At 42.6% G+C, this 20,397-nt stretch overlaps 1 protein-coding gene across 6 annotated transcripts in view; it reads left to right on the top strand.

Moving 5' to 3' along the window:
• Window positions 1–2,433: 2,433 nt before the first annotated feature.
• The window catches only part of LOC110070404 (bone morphogenetic protein receptor type-1A-like), a 26,163-nt gene continuing 8,199 nt past the window's right edge, over window positions 2,434–20,397 (top strand). For 3 of the 6 annotated variants that reach the window (XR_013539598.1, XM_078382606.1, XM_078382605.1), the window contains exons 1-8: window positions 2,616–3,006; window positions 3,473–3,678; window positions 7,192–7,354; window positions 8,368–8,470; window positions 11,077–11,176; window positions 12,734–12,833; window positions 17,300–17,444; window positions 18,721–18,913. Coding sequence is in view for 5 of the 6 variants with exons in the window: in XM_078382606.1 (XP_078238732.1) it covers window positions 3,621–3,678; window positions 7,192–7,354; window positions 8,368–8,470; window positions 11,077–11,176; window positions 12,734–12,833; window positions 17,300–17,444; window positions 18,721–18,913 (862 nt within the window). In the remaining variant the exon portion in view is untranslated. Of the gene's footprint in view, window positions 2,490–2,596; window positions 3,007–3,472; window positions 3,679–7,191; window positions 7,355–8,367; window positions 8,471–11,076; window positions 11,177–12,733; window positions 12,834–17,299; window positions 17,445–18,720; window positions 18,914–20,397 lie in introns of those variants that run through there. The other 3 variants (XM_078382604.1, XM_072984810.2, XM_072984811.2) reach the window with 3 other exon arrangements.

Raw genomic sequence — 20,397 nt, 5'->3', positions numbered from 1 at the left:
CCAACACAGAACACCAAGTTTCCTTCTACTACAGTACTTGTAACTGTTAGAGGGACCACAACAATAAGGGCGAGCTGTTGGTTGAAAGCATCAATACCTTCATTATCTTCAAGCCAAAGGCCCCTCTAGTCCAGGATTTCCCTCCCCCTCAAAATCCTTGCAATAAGCAGGCATTAGGCAACCCAGTATCAGTTGGCAAGTTGTCCAAGGTTTCATATACTGTATTAACAAGCCCTAGTGTAGAATATAACATGCACTGGAGTATGTCTCTTCTAGTATCCATCACTTGTCATATTCTGTATTCAGGAGCATCAAGCAATTAACACCCAAATTGGCTCCATTCTGCCCTCTGTCCTGGGTTACAAGAAAAATATACACCGTCTGCAACAACAGCAGTACAAGCCTCAAAAACCCTACAGAAAAGTTATATAAATAATATGCACAAACACTTCTGCAGAACTTGGCAATGATGATGATGATGATGATGGAGTTCCCACTTCCACAATGTGTATTTCCCCCACCCCACCCCCAATTCTCGTATGAAGTTCAGTTTCTCTTTCCAGGTTTTATCTAAATCCAGTCATTTACAAAATGGAATTACAAAACGGTCTTCTAGTCTAATTGTTTCCACCTAAACCAGGCCAAAGAAGGTGGCAAAGGCTATCTAGGGCTAGTCTGCTCAAAGCCTCTCCAGTGCCTCGCTTATGAAGGCCACCCTTCAGAAGGAAGGAGCTCCACATTTGACATTAACCAGACACTCAGCTTTGTATGAAGTTTCACTTCGACTTGCGGCCGGAGAATCGACCTACGGACCAGAAGAGGGAGGCGGGAAAAGCGCCAAATTCAAATGTGGCGCTTTCCCCGCCTCCCCCTTCCAGTCTGTAGGCTGCGGATCTGCCTCCAGATGCCTTCTCGAGCTTCTCTGCCGCCATGGGAGGCATCTCAGAGGTCCCCCCCTGGCGGTGGGGAAGCCCTGGAAGGCATCCAGACATCCCCCACCGCCACTCTGGAGGACCTCCGGATGCCTTCCATGGAGGTCCCCCGCCACCACCGCCGCTGCTGGGAGCCTTCGAAAGTCTCAAAGGGCTCCCCCCCCCGAAATTGGAGGGAGCCCTTTGAGTGCTCCGAAGGCTCCCAGCAGCGGTGGCAGCAGGGTGTGTGGGGGGGGACCTCCGGATGCCTCCCATGGCTTCTCTGCCTGGAAGGCATCCAGAGGTCCCCCACTGCCACAGCTGGGAGCTGCGCCGGGTGATCCGAGCCATAGTCCGAGCATGGCCGGGATCGCTTGGCACGGCTCGGCTCCCAGCAGCAGTGGCGCGGGAACCTCTGGAGGCCTTCCCCGCCACCATGGGAGGCTTCTTGGATGTCCCCCCCCCCCGCCGATAGGGCCTCTGAAGCACTATCGGCGGTGAGGGGGACCTCCGAGAGGTCTCCGGCAGCGGCGCTGAAGCCCTCAGAGTCCTCTGGCAGCAGCGATGGCTGCAGCGGGGGACCCCTTGAAGAGCGACCCCTTGAAGACTTCAAAAATTATTTTAAAATATATTTTATTTTTGTGGGGGGGGTGTTTCTTTGGCGGGTTACGGATTAATGTGTTTTCAATGCATTTCTATGGGGAATGCATTTTCGACTTGAGGACCATGATTTGATGCAGAAGCCGGCTTCTTTAAAAACCAAGATGGTGGGAATGCTTGATTAGGCTTCTTATTCAACCACTGAGCACAAGAGGAATTAGCCAAATCTAAATTAGGATTGTCACAATCCAGTGCTAAATATTTATCAGAAAGAACACACTTATGGTCCCATTGTAACACTTTTGCTGGCATGAGGCCGTGCTTCATGATAGTGGATTTGCACGGTTGCTGCCAGAATAAATACTAAGATGTTAGGGACTGATGCAGCAACTGACTTAAAAAGGATGACAGCTACTTTTAGGACATTTCCAGGAACAGAGGAAATTCTGAGTGCTTCGGGAAAAATGGTCTTGGGAGCCACCTAATATTTGGTAACACTTAAAATCTCAGAGAAGATGCACCAAACGGAAAAAAATGCTGGAAAAAAGCTTTTTTGGGGGGGGGTGGATCTGCGCAAGCTTGTTGCGATAATCGGAGTGTTCGATGGAGTCATCGGGGGGGGGAGGGGGACACACACACACACACACACACACACACACACACACACACACACACACACACCTGCCTCGGCGGCGGCAGCTGCGCAGCCCCCCCTTTTCTCGGGTCCACAGGCTCCCTTTTCCCGGGACCTTCGGATGCGGAGTCCCCTGACAGGGGAGACGGGCAGGAGAGGAAAGCGAGCGAAGCGGCCGGCGCTCCTCCTCCTCCTCCTCCCCCCCCCACGACTCGCCCCACTTTTCCTCCTCAGCCTCTTCTTCCTTGGTGTGCTCCCCCCCCACCCACCCACGCACGCACCCCCCCACCCTTTTCCTCACCCCCTCGGCTCCTCTCTTGTCGCTTGGCAGGAGACCACAGCAGGTCAGGGCTGGGTCCTTGCTATGACGCGACAACAAGCCCCGCGAAAGGGGGCCAGGAATTTTTGGCAGAGACAACAGATATTTTTGGGTGGGGGGGAGAGAAGAAGAAACAGGAGGCGGGGGGGGGGCGGCGGAAGGAAAGACCTGAGGGGCCAAATGAGAAATCCTCTTGGGATCAGCACAGAAGGAGGTCTCGGGGCAAACACAACCCTGCCTTCCACTCTGGCGGCTCCCTTTTTTAAAAAGGTGCTCCTAGTTTTTCCCTTTTAAAAGCACCCCAGGAATATATATATATATTTAGCAGGTGTACTATTTACTCCGTGTGCTATGTTTAGCACAGCAAATGAACAAAACCGAAACAAAGAGGACAATCGACGGGCCAATAGAGGGGGGGGGGAAGAGCCGCCGCCGCCGCCGCCGCCGCTCATCGGAGCTCGTCTTCCAAATTGCTTTTTGGACTGCAACTCCCAGAATCCCCAAGATATCTAAGCAGATTCAGTGACCCGCAAGGCGAGGGGGTAAATATTCCGAGCTCACCCAGCAGATTAAAACTGTGCAAAGGGTGGAAGTTTTGAAATGATCCAAATGAATCACAGGACCGTGGAGCTTGCGGTTCCTAAGAGAGCGATGCAGGCTGGCTCAAAATTTGGCGGTTCAAATCTTGCTGGGAGAGTCAGCCCCTAGGAAACCGCTGTAAACAAAGGCACGAGTTATATCTGAACACAGGAATCTGTATTGTCTTTGTTAACTACTAAGTTAACTACCTAAGAGTGGTCCTCACCGACCAGATAGGCGGGGTATAAATTAAATAAATAAATAAATAATAAATAAGTGTCCAAATTGCTGTTTACTGCATACAGACCTAGTTAGACTCTACTAATCACTGCAGAAACTCATTTGGGAGTTGCAGCCACTAAATTTTTGATACTTCACTCAGGATCTTATGTGTGTACTGTATTCAAAAATATGTCATTTCTTTTTCAGAAAACAAGTTGGAAGTAATTAACTAGCTGTTTCAACTGATCACCAAATCTTCTATCCGATTTCACTAAGCGGTCCGGCTAAAAAGTTGTCAAGCAGCAGGGCATTTTGCCAGAGTTGACAGCACATAGAAAGGATTTAAATGTGAACAATGATTTGTCTGAAAGTTTACATCCGATTGCTGGGGTTCATCTTTTTTCAAGTTCAAGGTAAAATCACATTCCTATACTGCAATTTTTAAGCGTTTTAATGTGAAATATCTGTAAGCTTAGCTAATGTTTTATTTTCTAGCTGCAATATGAAATAAATGAAGATATGCCACTGTAATATTTGAAAAGGTTTTGAAATATAGAAGTTTACAAAGTATAGGTCAGGCATGTGGCATAAAGCTGTTGAAAGGGGATACTTTCTTACACGCCTGAAACTGATTTGCATCCTTTTTAGCACTGTCAAATCCACACTGTGTTTTTTAAAAAGCAAATGTATAGTTTAGTAAGGGAATTTGCTAAAAGGGAAATGTCTGAAATAAGTGTCACAGATAGATGATCTATACTGTATTAGATCACTTAGAACCACAGCTAATAAGAACACCTGCCTGTTTGACTGCAGCAATCACTGGCAAAGGAAAAAAATGATTAGGGTGTTCTTTGTTGTTGTTTAGTCGTTAAGTTGTGTCCGACTCTTCGTGACCCCATGGACCAGAGCACGCCAGGCCCTCCTGTCTTCCACTGCCTCCTGGAGTTGAGTCAGATTCATGTTGGTCACTTCGATGACCCTGTCCAACCATCTCCTCCTCTGTCCTCCCCTTCTCCTGCCTTCACACTTTCCCAACATCAGGGTCTTTTCCAGGGAGTCTTCTCTTCTCATCAGATGGCCAAAGGATTGGATCCTCAGCTTCAGGATCTGTCCTTCCAGTGAGCACTCAGGGCATTCTAGAAACTCTAATTCGGAGAGTTTATTAATTGTTGTCCTTACTGCTGAAATTCAGAGGCACCTGTTTGGGATGGGAAATGTTTGAAATGGTATATGTGTATTAATTGATTTTCCTTTCTTCTTAAGCTTTGGACATCTGTACAGGTATACCATTTTAAACAGTTTGAAGCTTATTTACAGTAACAGTGAATGGGTAGTTTTATTCTTCCTGGATCTTCAGCTGTATTCCTTCCCCCAGGTAACAAATAGTTCCTCTCTGAACTTATTGGCAAAATTCCATTTGATTTAAATGATTATCTTAGGTTCATAAAGGGAGATGCAGTCCTTGAGATAGTTTGGGCCCGGAACATTTAGGGCTTGATGTATAGGTCAGAACCAGAACTTTGAATGGTGTCCTGGAATGGATCAGCAGCTAGTAGAACTGCTGTTATGAGAGGATTAGGTGATCTCAGCCCCAGCTGACATTTCCAGAAACGTTATATTGGCAGCTCCACGTAGAGTGCGCTACAGTAATCCAGCTGGGGTATAACTAAGGCATGTGTCACCATGGCTAGACAAGAGCTCTCCGGGAATAGGCACAGCTGGCACATTAGTTTTAACAATGCAAATGCACTTTTGATCATCGCCAAGTTCTGGGCATCCAGACTCAGAGATGACTCCCAAAGCGTGCTGCTTATATACCGCCCCCCCATAGCGCTTAAAGCGCTCTCTGGGCGGTTTACAAGTTAATTATGCAGGCTACACATTCCCCCCCCCCCAGCAAGCTGGGTACTCCTTTTACCGACTTTGGAAGGATAGAAGGCTGAGTCAACCTTGAGCCGGCTACCTGGGATTTGAACCCCAGGTCGTGAGCACAGTTTTGGCTGCAGTATGGTGCCACGAGGCTCCAAGAGCACCCCAAAGTTACATACCTGTGTTTTCAGAGGGAGTGCAGCCCCATTCGGGACGGGCTGCAACCCTATTCCTTGCTTGAGTCTGGATCAAGTTTTAGGCTTTTTACCCTCATCCAGTTCACTACTGACACAAGACACTAATCTAGGACTGAAACTGCTTCAGATTTGGATGGAAAGGAGAGATAGCATTGAATGTTACCACACTGTGTTGAAAATCTGGACAACCTGCCCCAGCAGTTTCATGTAGATGTTAAACAGCATAGGGAACAAAACAACCATGAAGGTCCCCACAGGACAACAGCCAGCGATTTTATAAGCCAGTTGTTCTCAACTGCAGGTCTCCAGATGTTCTTAGAATACAACTCCCAGAAATCCTGGGCAGCACACCTAGTGAGTTTTAGCCCAAGATGATATGGGGACCCAAGCTGGTGGATCACTGTTACAATTTGCATATATGCTTTGAGATCAAGATTGGGGCTGTATTTTTGAATTCACCAAAATGCAGGAATTTGGAATTCTTGCAGCTCACAAGCTGAATGCAGTATGAGTTAACAATGCTATTGGACTGCAAAAAGGTGAATGCTATTTTAAGCTGCATTAATAGAAATATAGTCTACAAATCCCATGAAGTACTCGTTCCCCTCTATTTGGCACTGGTTAGGCTTCATCTTGAGCACTATGTCCAGTTCTGCAGACCACACTTTAAAAAGAAAGATGCTGAGAAGTTAAGAAGAGGGCAACAAGGATGATCAGGAAACTAGAAATAAAGCCTTATGAGGAAAGACAAAAAGAACTGGATATGTTTAGCCTTGAGAAGTGAAGACCAAGAGGAAATATGATGGCACTTTTCAAATATATGAAAGGTTGTCATTCAGAGGAGAGGCAGGCTACATTCTTAGTCATTCTGAAGTTCAGGACGTCTAATAATGGGTTACATGAAACCGGGTTTTGGTTGAGCATCAGGAAAAACTTCCTAATTGTTAAAATAGTATGAAACGAACCAGTTACCTCAGGAGTTGGTGAGCACTCCAACACTGAAGACATTTTTTAAAAAAAACACCATTTGTCAGATATACTTTGACTCAGGCTCAGTGGCCTTACAGACCCCTTCCAGCTCTATGATTCAATAATAATAATAATTTGTCATTGTAAGTATATACACAGTATACCCATACAACGAAATGAGTCTGTTATTGGATTTCCAGGAGATTGCCAAATGTAGTAACATACTTTGACCAATATTAAAGGGAGTGCTAGCTTTTTTCAGCAGTTTTTTTGTTTGGTGCATCTTTTCTGGGATTTTAATTTTTATCTAATATTATGTGTCTCCCAAGACTAGTTTTAGTACCCCCAAAGCATTCAGAATTTCCTCTGTTCCCGGAATAATCCTAAAAGAGCTATTTTTATATATTAATATATTTTATATTTCACTGAGCCCCCTAAGCCCTCAAAACCAAATTCATACCAATGTTTCAGTCACTTGTGGTTCTGATACCATGCCTCATTGCAGCCATTTTTGGCCATTCCCAGGCCTGGTACAGCAGGAGTGGGAACTGCGTGCAAATATTTGCCACAGGCCAACCAAACTTGCCCTTCCTTGGTGCAGATATAGCTTCTTGATTAAATTGTAAGTAATTTCCGCTTGACATTTCTTTTGGGCTCAGTAACTTTATGCCACAAGAAATCATTTCACTTGTTTATGCTTCATTTGAATTGATGGACTTGTTGACTTACCTAGCAAAGAAAACAACACCAAAGTAGTGAAAGAAATTTCACATCATTAAGGCTTTAAAAAGACAAAAACTTCTGATTGCTTTTAATTTTCCTGAAATTTTGAACCTGCAGAGTAAGTAAGCCCATCCTGCTAAACAAACCATTCTTGTTCATGTTATCCAGGGCAGAATCTAGACAGTGTGCTTGATGGAACAGGTATAAAGATGGATCCTCACCGTAAGAAGCAGGAAGATGGAATAACCGTAGCTCTAGAGGACACATTGCCTTTTTTGCAGTGCTATTGTTCAGGACATTGTCCAGAAAATGCAGTTAATAACATATGCAAGTAAGTATTAGAGGCAAAAGGGCTTGCTCTTTTCTCACTAAAGAAGAATGTGGTAAAAAGTTACAGCAAGGCCTCAAGATCTTTTCTTTATCTTGCATCACTTTTCAATTCCTTCCTTTTTCTTGTTTCAGTTCTACAGTCCGATAAAATAACTTTTTATAGTTTTGAAAATGGTTTAGCGCTTTAATATAGATCTTAACACGTGATTTTTTTTTAAACCTTACATAGCACATTTCATTTTGATACAGGAATTTGAGCAGATCAGATATTTGGTTACTTTTGAGTTGTTGCTTTTTATTGTCCTCTAGTGTTTATCTTTATGTAGTCTCCTCAGTATTACTTTTTTTGTGAAGCTGATGAATCTAATTCATCTGGACTGCAATATTAACTGCCTATCTAGAGGAATTTTACAAAGCTGTATTTCTTCTCAGTTCCTTTTGAAGTAATTGAACTTAACTTCCTGACATCAGATAAAAATTGGCTGAAGTAATTATGATGTTTGGTTTATTGCAACAGATATAATGGCCAAAAACCTGTAGCTTAGTGTAGTAAACCACATTAGAGTAGGCCCATTGAATCAGAGGGATTTAGTGAGTCATCTCCCTAAGTTCCACTGATTCAAATTGGCTTACTCCAACTACAACTTACTGTGCTATAATAAGTCACAGTCAGAGTAGTCCCATTTAAATTGATGGAACTTATGGAAGTGTTATTGCTAGAGACTTCTTTGTCTCTCTGAAATACTTACAACTTCTTTTGACACTGTCAAGCAAATGTGACCATATTTTCTATAGTGAAGTAAAGCAAAGTGTGCTGCTTATATAGCAGTTAAAGCACTCTCTGGGCGGTTTACAATTGTTTAGTTATACAGGCTACAAATTGCCAAGTAGTCACTCATTTCCTTAGAGCACACTATCCTCACTTAAGAGATCTGTGTCCATTGTGCTAGGAGGAAAATTATAAGAATCATTATTGTGGTGGTTGGAGAGTTCAAGTCAATTAATCTGTTCTAGAACAAATGGACATTGCTTCGCTATCATTGAACAAGAGGAGAATGGAGAGATTACACGTGCTTCTGGCTGCATGAAATATGAAGGTTCAGACTTCCAGTGCAAGGTATTCCAATTGTTTTTAAACTTGTTTTCTGAGTGTTCGCTTTGGGTAATTTCAACCTGGACTAGGTGTGTGTATTTTTGTTTGGACTCTAAATCCCGAAACACCAGCAGCTTCCTTTAGCAAAGTAGACCTAAGCTTGACCTATTTTAAGTGTCTGTCTGGTATTTATTTATTATTTATTTATTTGACTTTTATACCAGGGCCACTCTGGGCAATTTACAACTAAAAAACAAATGAACAACAATAGAAGACAGTAAACACAATAACTATCAAAATTAAACATCAGCTAAACATAAAATAGCAACATAAGTAAAAACTAAAAAAAAAAAAAATAGAATTGTTTAAAGGCAAGATAGTGGAACAGATAGTATAAAATGCTGAAACTACCACTGCGTTAAGATGTTGAATACTTTGGGAAAGCCTGCCTGAAAAACCATGTTTCCAGGGATCATTTAAAGCTTCCCAGGCAAATTTCAAGTGGTGTGCATTTTTGTGCCAAAAACGAGGGGCAACTACTGAGAAGGCCTGGTTTTTGCTCTTCTCTTTCCGGTCCTCTCTTGGGGATAATATTCTCAACCTCCTGGCCTGGAAAGATAGTGTAAAATGGGCAGATCTCATTGGAAGGAGGTGTTCTGCCAGGTATTAAGGCTTCAAACTATTTGGGGCCTTGTAAGTCAGCATCATCACCTTGAAGCTGGCACGGAAATGAACAGGTAGACAGTGCAAGGTGGCCAGAGTGGGGGAAATGTGATGGTATTTCTTCACAACAGCCAATAGTCTGGCCACCATATCCTGGACTTGTTGAAGTCTCCATAACAGCCTCATAGGCAGCCGCATGTAGAGAGCATTACAGTAGTCTGATCTCGAGACTACCAATGTATGGACCAGCCTGGTGACGGACCAAGTGTCAGGGAGGGGGTGGAGCTGGGCCATCCACCTAAGATGGAAGAAGATAGATCAGACCACAGATGAAAGAAGGGAGGCCCCCAATCCGCATACACTAGATCACCCACCCGGAGGACTTACATCTTGTCCAGGTTCAGCCTCAGTCTATTATTCCTCATCCACCCAAGCGTGGCATCCAGGGAGCACTCAAGGGATGGGATGGCATGGCATCCTCTGCAGATAGTTGCAAGGAGAGAGAGAGAACTGGATGTCATCTACATATTGGTGACACAAAGCTCCCAAACTTCTGATGACCTCCCCCAGTGGCCTCATATAGATTTCAGACAGCAATGGGAAGATGATCAACCCTGTGGGACTCCACAATTAAGAGTCCAACAGGTGGACATCGTCTCCCCAAGCTGCACTTTCTGAGGACAGTCCTCTAGGAAGGATCAGAGCCAGGCTACTGATTCCCAACACAGAAAGCCTCCCCTGGAGGATACGATGGTCGATAGTATCAAAGGCTTCTGAGAGATTGAGGAGGACCATCGGTCTCCCATAGAAGGTCATCTTGCAGGGTGACCAGTGCCATCTCTGTACCATGACATAGCCTGAACCTGGACTGGGATGATCAGGGGCATCAGTTTCCTCCAGGAGTGCCTGTAGGTAATTGGCCACCCCTCTCTCCACTAGCTTGCTTTTAAAAAAACCCTGAAACTCTAAGAATGGAGAATTTTGAGATTTAGAGCCAAGTAAAAATGAATGTATGTCTAATCAGATCTGTTACTCTAATGATAGATAACATGCTTATAGCAACCCCAGGATATCACATCCACACAGCTACAATATCAGAAAACTTCTATAAAGTCAATAAGTTCAGAATTCCATTGCACTGAGAGTATAGCATTCCCAAAAGCTCTTTCCCCATGTAAGGAGTGATTTGGAAGGGAGGATGGAGTAGACAAATCTATTTTGGTTCAGTTTGGCAATGTAAAGAATAAGAATTTGATTTTCAAAGCATAGATCTTCCTTCCCAAGTCCTTAGTGCCTATTTAATGAAACAGCTCTCACTAACTGCTTTACCTTCTTTATCCTTATGAACTTAGTATTGTTAGTAGCATTTTTCTCATATTGGAAATACAGGGTTGGGACTGAGAGGGTTGCTTGTTTAAGGATACCCGATTTATTTCTTGTATGGCTTACTCTTTGCCACTGTGTTGAACCAACTTGATTGATTGAAATCCAAGATAATCATAGCTGCTAATAACAACTACTGTAATTCACTAGGTGAAAATATGTAGGCAAAAAATACTATCCATGCATAAGAGGAGGTACAAGCGGTTTTGGTTGAAGCTCGGGAATTTGCAGAAGTACAAGAAAAAAAATGAAGGAAGAAAACCTAGGAAAAACAGCAAAGGACATGGAATGGTACCTGATTATTGGGGGAACAAATGAAAACACAGAGGAGAGAGAATGAAGAGAAATATCCTGCAGAAAGGAATGTGGTTGACTTGAATCCTCAGCATAGGAATCCATGGTGTAACATGCACAACCCACCCATTCTATTATGTTGAACCTTCTAGTTTTAATATAAACAATATTTGCAAGTGCATGGATTTCATTTCAGAATTTAGGTTTCCCTTTATAGTTTCTGTAACAGATTAGTGTAGTTCAAAGAAAAGGACGTGGAATTAGAAACACGATTTCTCTTTATTCCTCAGGACTCTCCAAAAGCACAACTGCGTCGAACAATTGAATGCTGTCGGACAGATTTCTGTAACCGAGACTTGCAGCCAACATTGGCCACTCTTGGTCCTTCAGGTACAGCATGAGTATGAGCCAGGATCCACATAGCTGTAAATATGATGTTTGTATATGTATTAGAACTTCTGTTGCATACTCTTTCCACTGTTGGATAAATGGAACAGAAGAGCACCTAGCAGTATCAAGGAGCTGAAAGCAGCAAACAAAACCAGAAACAAGCAGCATAAAAAGTAATGAAAGCATGGAAGCATCGGGAAATAAAAAGCTCCTTCCTTGGCAACCAAAATATGTTAGAAGAGGCGCTAAGCAAGCTTCCATGATAAATTCTTTCTGGGGTTTTATAATCAAGAAGCATCCCTTCCCTTATTGTTCTTACACTAATACAGTGACAGTAAATGTAGGAAGTCCTTTTTAAATGACGCTAAATGTACAGATAGATTGATATTTAAGTAGATATTTGCTAAGTGCCAGGGGTGGGAGTTGTGGAAGGCTTTAAAGATAAACACCAAGATGTTAATTTGGATTTGGAAAGTGACCAGGAGGCAGGGAAGCTCTGAAAGCCCTACCAAGTATGTTGCCAGTGCCTGCCCTCAAGTTTACCCACACATCAGTATTTTATTATCAGGTCAAATCTTTAGGCCTTCATAGAGTATGGATAGCTATAGCAGGAGTGTCGCTGTTCGGAAGGGATGTTTATTATTATTGGCATCATTACCATCATCACCAATGTTTATTATTATTACTGACATCATCATTAGTGGTCTGTTCTGCAGTCCTCCATCACTTTGTGAGTTCTCAACTTGTATTACTTAAATTTGTATCATTATAATGACACCAGCAATAATAATGAACATTTTGAGTGGTTAACGTCTGTGTTCCATGAGAAAACACAAAAATACCAAATGTTATCAGTAGGTAAGGAATTATATGAAAATGTTTTTTCTTATCTTTCTAAATTATTTTTTTTATTGTTATACTTGATTAAACTAAGCTGTTGAAAATAATAGTGGTGTTAGGAAGCTATCAAATTCCAGCTAGATTTGATTTCTTAAACATGATTGGCTTTTGAGAGAATAAAATATTGACATGGAAAATCACCTGCTATCACTTAATGGTCATAGAATTAACAAACTCTGTCACAACTCAGGGCTAGCCTGTACTGCCAGCTGTATTCCTGGTGGTCCCAAATGCTGGTTGACTGAGTAAAGGCAATATGCAAGTCTTTCACATAATCAATGCTCATGTAACTGCTGTGTACTTACACAAAACTGGGGGAAACAAATACGTTTTCTCACTTTTTCCAATAATATTTCCTACATACCCTGTTTCCCCCAAAATAAGACCTACCCTGAAAATAAGCCCTAGTATGATTTTTCAGGATGCTCATAATATAAGCCCTACCACCAAAATAAGCCGCAGTTAAGTGAAACCCCGTCCTCCACCCTTGTGCAGCAATCAGAAGATGACACGACTGTAAAATAAAAAATCCCCTGAAAATAAGCCCTAATGCATTTTTGGAGCAAAAATTAATATAAGACCCTGTCTTATTTTTGGGGAAACAGAGTAAGATTTTATTTTATATTTGACTATATTAATACTCTGTTTTTTATTTAGATGGTCGGTTTGATGACAGCATACGTTGGATAGCTGTGCTTATTTCTATTGCAGTCTGCATAATAATTATGATTGTCCTATTTAGCTGTTTCTGCTACAGGTAAAATAGCTTACTGTTTCCAGTGTTTGGTGCATAATTAAAAAAAAACATGGGTTTTCTACTAACTCATGCAACTCATACAGCCATATGTGACTGCAGAATCTAGTTTGCATCACTGTGAAAGCTTTCAACCATAGCATTGGTTTCCAAACTTTATCAAGTCGTGACCCCTTCTTATAATAGCCTAGTAACCTGCAACCCCCCTGCCACATTTGGGTAAATAGACTATTGTTGTCATTCCTCAGTATGGTGGTACCATCAGCGCCACCGCCGCTTGTCCTCTTACTGCTCCTGTGTCAGCTCTACCATCACTACTTCAAAACTGGGGAGGGAATAGGCTGGGGGAGGTTAAAGGTAAGGAGAAGAAAAGGAAAAGGATGAACTAGGGGGTGGAAGAACATTGTGGTACCTAGGGAGGGGGGCAAAGCCTTCACGCAGAGAAGATCTCCCTCAGTAACCAGCACAGAGCTTTCCTTGCACCCACTGTAGAAGAGATGGGCCATTTGTTTTTCTGTCTCCTCCTCCTGGGGTTTTGTTGTGTAGTGGGGAGGGGGTCTTCTTTTCCTCCCCCACCCCCACTTCTTTAGGCTGTCCAGAAGTAATGTGTCATAGTTGAGATCCCTTTCTTGTGGAAAGGGCAGCAGTTATATCGTTATGCTATCATTCATTTTAAAAAATTAATATCTCCCAGTCATCCCTTCTTAGAAAGTAGAGGCTTTTTTTCTCTCTCAAAGGACCTGTTTCTCATACATGCACATACACACTAACTTCAATCTCTCGCTCCAAAAGGTTAAGAAAAAAGTTATTTGACAAGGGCTACAACACATAGGGTGTCTTGTGATGCCCCCAGAAAACACTTGTGACCCCATTTGGGGGTTCAGAACTCCCAGGTTGGCAAACACTGAACTATAAGGAATATGGCGTAAGAATTAATGACAAGGTTCCTGTTGTGTATACTCTTCATATAAGATATGTGGGTGTAAGCTTCAAGCTTGTATTACCCTGGCTATTGAGCATCTAATGTGTGACCTGGGGAATATATGTTTTACATATAGGTATATGTTCAATCCCGCATTTTCTGTAATGGCCAATTGTATTTGAGGCTTAGTCACAGTCGATGCTCTGTGTAAACAAAAGAGCAAAGAAGCTTACCTGGATGTCCCAGCATACAGGATATTTATGTAAACTGAGCCTCAGGCTGTTCTCCTGGAAACACACAGGCCTGGGGGGAAAGCCAGGTTTAAAGCAGCAATACTTTTACATGTGTAGGATTGCATTTCTGGCCTAGTACTGGTGGAGATAAGATGACTAGCAAATACAGTGGTGCCTCGCATTGCAACGTTAATTCGTTCCGCAAAAATCGCTGCAGAACGAAAACGTCGTAAAGCGATTTTTAAACACCCATAGAAACGCATTAAAACCTGATTAATGCGTTCCTATGGGCTTAAAACTCACAGTTCAGTGAAGATCCTCCACAGCGCGGCCATTTTCGCTGCCTGGTAAGCAAGGAATCCGTCCCAGAAAACAGCGGGTGGCCATTTTGTTTACCCAGTGGCCATTTTGAAACTGTCGATCAGCTGTTTTAAAATCATTGCTTTGCGATACTCGGTTCCCGAAGCAGGGAACCGATCATCGCAAAGGGAGATTCTCCCATAGGGAACATCGCAAAGCGATCGCTTTTGAAATCGCAAAAAAATTCATTGCAAAGCGATTTCATCGCTAAATGGAGCGATCGCTATGCAAGGCACCACTGTATGTGATTTTGAACTATTAATTACAGGTACTGCCATATAGTATACAGGTTTGTTTGTTTACTACATCAGACTTTCCTCCCTCTATAAAGTTTTCCGTTTATATGGAGTCTTTGTTTTTTAAAAGTAGCTATCATCCTTTTCAGTCAGTTGCTGCATCAGTCCCTAACAGCTTAGTATTTATTCTGGCAGCAACCGTGCAAATCCACTATCATGAAGCATGGCCTAATGCCAGCATAATGTTACAATGGCACCTAAGTTTGTTCATTCTGATAAATATTTAGCATTGGATTGTGACAATCCTAATTTAGATTTGGATAATTCAGCTTGTTCTCAGTGGTTGAATAAAATCAGGGGTCAGGGAACTTTTTTACCTTTTACCCCCCCAAAATTTTTTTTATATACACTGACATTGCCCCCTTGATTTGAAAGGAAGGAAATGATACATTATTTGAATTCAGAATCTTATTGAATCTGCATAGGCTGTGTACCAAACTAGCAGGATGCCCCAAATTTAATAAAGATGTGCACTATTTTTGTTGGAACAAATTGCACACCAGCCATGGGATGGTACTGGGAGTAGTAAGGTGTCCAACGTGCCTAGCAAGTTGCATTAAATTTCTGCTACCTCGCAGAGGACTTAATCATCATCAATGGCTGCCAGAGTGGTGCTAGTAATGACGTGTTTGCTAGAGACTTCCGAGCTTGGGGGGGGGGGGAGGTTCCTACCGCTTTCATCATTCTGTTTGAGGTGTGCAAAAAGGAATAAACCAGGCTAAAGGTCATGCCACCCATCCTGGTGCCACAGCCCAACATCAAAGGACCAGTGAACAAATTTTTTTTATCATCATCAATGGAAAACTCAGCAGTGGCCAGATAATTGGAAAAGATCAGTCTACATCCCAATCCCAAAGAAGGGCAGTGCCAAAGAATGCTCCAACTACCGTACAATTGCACGCATTTCACACACTAGCAAGGTTATTCTCAAAATACTACAAGGTAGGCTTCAGCAGTATGTGGACCGAGAACTCCCAGAAGTACAAGCTGGATTCCGAAGAGGCAGAGGAACTCGAGACCAAATTGCTAACTTGCGCTGGATTATGGAGAAAGCCAGAGAGTTCCAGAAAAATATCTACTTCTGCTTCATTGACTATGCGAAAGCCTTTGACTGTGTGGACCACAGCAAACTATGGCAAGTTCTTAAAGAAATGGGAGTGCCTGACCACTTTATCTGTCTCCTGAGAAACCTATATGTGGGACAGGAAGCAACAGTTATAACTGGTCATGGAACAACTGAGTGGTTCAAAATTGGGAAAGGAGTACGGCAAGGCTGTATATTGTCCCCCAGCTTATTTAACTTATATGCAGAATACATCATGCGGAAGGCTGGACTGGAAGAAACCCAAGCCGGAATTAAGATTGCCGGAAGAAATATCAACAACCTCCGATATGCAGATGATACCACTCTGATGGCAGAAAGTGAGGAAGAATTAAAGAACCTTGTAATGAGAGTGAAAGAGGAGAGTGCAAAAAACGGTCTGAAGCTCAACATCAAAAAAACTAACATCATGGCCACTGGTCCCATCACCTCCTGGGAAATAAAAGGGGAAGACATGGAGGCAGTGACAGATTTTATCTTCCTGGACTCCATGATCACTGCAGATGGAGACAGCAGCCACGAAATTAAAAGACGCCTGCTTCTTGGGAGGAAAGCGATGACAAACCTTGACAGCATCTTAAAAAGCAGAGACATCACCTTGTCAACAAAAGTCCGAATAGTCAAAGCTATGGTTTTTCCTGTCGTGATGTATGGAAGTGAGAGCTGGACCCTAAAGAAAGCAGACCGCCGAAGAATTGATGCTTTTCAATTGTGGTGCTGGAGGAGGCTCTTGAGAGTCCCCTGGACTGTAAAGAGGAGAAACCTATCCATCTTGAAGGAAATCAAGCCTTTCCCGCCTTATTTGGCTCCAGCAGAAGTGGGAAGTAGTCATTCACAAAAGCTGGCTTGAGTGCCGGGGGGGGGCTGTTCTAAAGCCCGCTCATCTCCGATCTCTAAAAGACTGATCTATAACTGCGGGAACCAAGGAAGGTAGCAGGCAGGGGTGGCTTACAGTTCGAGTTTCAGCTGCAGGGGTGGGGGTGGGGTAGCGCTCTGCTCATTACTCCCAGGATTTTCATTTTTACCCCATTTGGGGTAAATTACCCGTGTTCCCTGACCACCGAATAAGATCATGAGTGACCTTGTACTTAAGCTGTTCTTCCCACTCCACTTATCATGCTTTCTGAAACCCTCAGAATAATAATAATAATAATAATAATAATAATAATAATAATAATAATAATAATAATAATAATAATAATAATAATAATAATAATAATAATGATGATGATGATGATGATGATGATGATGATGATGATGATGATGATTGATGATGATTGATGATTGATGATAATGATAATGATAATGATAATAGTAATGATAATAGTAATAATAACAGTGGAGGAGTTCACAAGTTCAAATAACATGGAATCCGTCAGTTCAGGTCTTTCCTTCTGTGTGCAATAAGTAACATTTATCAGGAGAAAACAGAAACTAAGCTAAAGATATAACAGATTAAATATTTTGCAATTAAACTTCTCTAACTATGGATACTTGCATAAATAATTTGCTGTTTCTAGGTGTGTAATATTTGACCTTTTTTCCTCTCTTTCCAGGCGTTATTGTAAATGGGTAGCAAAAAGGCACTGTTATAATTGTGATCTGGAGCAAGATGAAGCTTTTATTCCCGCTAGAGAGTCACTCCAGGATCTTATTGATCAGTCACAGAATTCTGGAGGTGGTTCAGGACTTCCGTTGCTGGTAAGTCAGTGGGTTATCGATGCCTTTTCAGTTCAAGGTTCTTTTTTTTTCCTTCTTTCTTCTTCTTTTTTTTGGCAGCATTGTGTTTTGCAACTCACCTGCAACAGGCCGCTCACTGTAGGTAACAAGGAGTTCTCTAAAGAAGAAAGAACAGACTGGCAGACAAGTAGCAGACTCTTTTCTTCCTCCACCCGCCTGCTGTATTTCTCTGCTGACTACAGAGGAGGGGACATGTCCCTCTCCACCAACACAGACACATGGGCAATTAGCCATGTTAACAGATCAGTGAAAACAGATTAGTAACTTTTGTAGAGTAAGTTAGAAAGCTTACAAAATGGCATGCAACCTAAATTCATAGCTTTAGCAAGCCTAACAATATAAATGATTGTTTCAAAGTACATGCAAACAATTCACAAATACACCTCCTTTGTTGATGCCATTTTAGGGGGAAGCTGGACTGGACAAGTGGTCTGTGTCTTCAAGCCCCTCCTGTCCTAATCATCCTTATTAAACAAGACTTTAGCTAGTTTTTTCCACCTCCTATGTAATCCCATATTGTGGGAAAGGCAAGTCAATTAGCTTTCTGAGGAGGAGATTCATCAGTTAGAGCAAAACTACAAATTAAGTAATTATTATATAGAAGAAGGGATTGCAGAATTGAAGGGACTGACTATAATTATGTAAATAAGACAAAGCAAGTGATGTGTGGGAAACATGGATTGGAGCAATTGACAGAGGGAAGAGTGGATGTTTTCTGTCTTTAGCTATCACGGCACATGATGCTTCCAGTGTTATGCACCTAGGCAAAATACAGACTGTAAGCATGAAAGCAACCATTCCTTACAGGGTCAGAAAGGTAGTCGTAGGGTAAGGGGTCAACATGATGAAGAAAGCATTCTTACGTTAAAGTGACTTTTCTACATTGTCTTCTAAATTTCAGTCAAATATTATTTTCATGTTTTGGGTTGCCCAGAGGCCAAGTATATTTGAAGCATTTGGATTAATTCACTGTAATTCTATCAAAAGCACCCTGAATAAACTTTTAAACCCATATATGTTTTATCAGTGTGGTAATGACAGGCTGTTAGTCCCATTGACCTCGGTTATGATTTTTTTAAATCATTTAAATGAACAAATTCAGCAACATTTGTGTTTTTATCATTTTGTTTGGAAGAACAGTTACAGAAAGACTTCTCTAACTTCCTGTCTTAAAATAAAGAATTCAACACTCCTTATTAATTTAAAATTGCTTAGTAATTTCAGATTTCATCTTCAGGTACAGCGAACTATTGCCAAACAAATTCAGTTCGTACAGCAGGTTGGGAAGGGGCGATACGGTGAAGTGTGGATGGGTAAATGGCAGGGTGAAAAGGTGGCAGTGAAAGTATTTTTCACCACTGAAGAAGCCAGCTGGCTTCGAGAAACTGAGATTTACCAAACAGTTCACATGCGGCATGAGAATATACTTGGTAAGTAAGGAGAACTGTGCTTGAATGAAGATATAGTGCCCCTCTGGAAGAAAGACGAATTTTTTACATGGGATCAGTTCCACTGATGTACATTAGGGTATGAATTCCATATACACTGATGGTGACTGCCCAAGAAAGAGGCGGTGGAATTATAGAAAGCTTGATGACTATGTTAACCCAGCGTGCTTCTGCTTGGGAAAGGTAGATTCCTTGCTAAGCAAAACTAGAAAACAAATTGCAAATAAAATTAACTGATATCATGTGTAGCGTTCACCCTGCTCATTAATATTTATGTGGAGATGAGCATGCACCAATAGGAGTTGCTGAGGGACTGAGTTAAGGGGGAGTGAAGAAAAGGAGGGGGAGAGAAGGGATCGTAGGTGGTTGAGAGTGGGGGAAGAAGGTGGCTTAGCTGAGAGTTAACAGCATTGACTGGACTGTTATCACCTGTAACAATAAACAATTTCTACTTGGTTCTTAAATGATACATTGCCTGGACCTCTGTCATTAATAGTGAACAATGTTGATGTTATCCACTAGTGGCAGCTGAATGAAGTGTGACCTTTTGCTTGTTGAAACAACCAAGGGCCACACAGGAATGTGACATCATGCTACCCTTGTACAAGCCTGAGGTCAACCACAGTTCTAATCATACCTCAATAAAGACAAGGTAGAACGTGGAAGGGTAAAGAAATATGCAAACAAAATGGTAAAGGGAGCCGTTCTCCTGTGGTGAAAGATGACAGCATTTAACACAATTTCACTTTGAAAATAGATATGTAAGGGGAGTCATGGTAGAGATGTATAAAATATGTAGAGCTCACAGATTAAGAGAAATATTTCTCACTCTCTTATAAATCTAGAAGCCAGCTTATTCACTCAAGGTGAGTGATGTGAGATTCAGGGCAGGTAAAAAGGAAGTATTTCTTTGTACACATCTAAAACATAGCATTCACTTCTGCAAGATGTAGTGATGGTGAATGCTTTTAACAGATTAGACCAGGGGTCTCAAACATGCAGCCCGGAGGCCATTTGCGGCCCTCCGGATGATGGTTTGTGGCCCACGCCTTGCCTGCCCCTCGAAGCGCCTGCCCATCCTCTGCTGTCAAGAGTCAAAAAAGCCTCACCTCGCTCGCTGGATGTTTTCCATCTGGAAATGCAGCCTGCCAGCTGGCAGACAGGCGGGCTGGCTGGCAGGCTGCATTTCCAGATGGAGGCTGCAAGAGGTCCTGTCTTGGGGGAGAGCCAGCAAGCAAGGCGTGCTGCTGGCCCTTTCCCCCGAGTGCCCGAGCCGCCGCTGAGCGATGCCTGAAAGTGGAGCTTGCTCCCAGCCCATCCTCAAAGAGCACCTCCAAGCCACCAACAGAAGCTGCCGCCGCCGCCTCTTCCAGGGTAGTGGCTCTCTGGCTCTCTTTCTCTCTTGGCATCACCGGCCCAGCCAGTGGCCACTTCAGCGCCTGGCGGTGCTTCCTCCTCCTCCTCCT

Source organism: Pogona vitticeps, chromosome Z, assembly GCF_051106095.1.
Source record: "Pogona vitticeps strain Pit_001003342236 chromosome Z, PviZW2.1, whole genome shotgun sequence".
NCBI lineage: Eukaryota > Metazoa > Chordata > Lepidosauria > Squamata > Agamidae > Pogona > Pogona vitticeps.
Note: the sequence above shows the minus strand (reverse complement) of the source record. Positions and strands in the feature narration are given on the sequence as shown.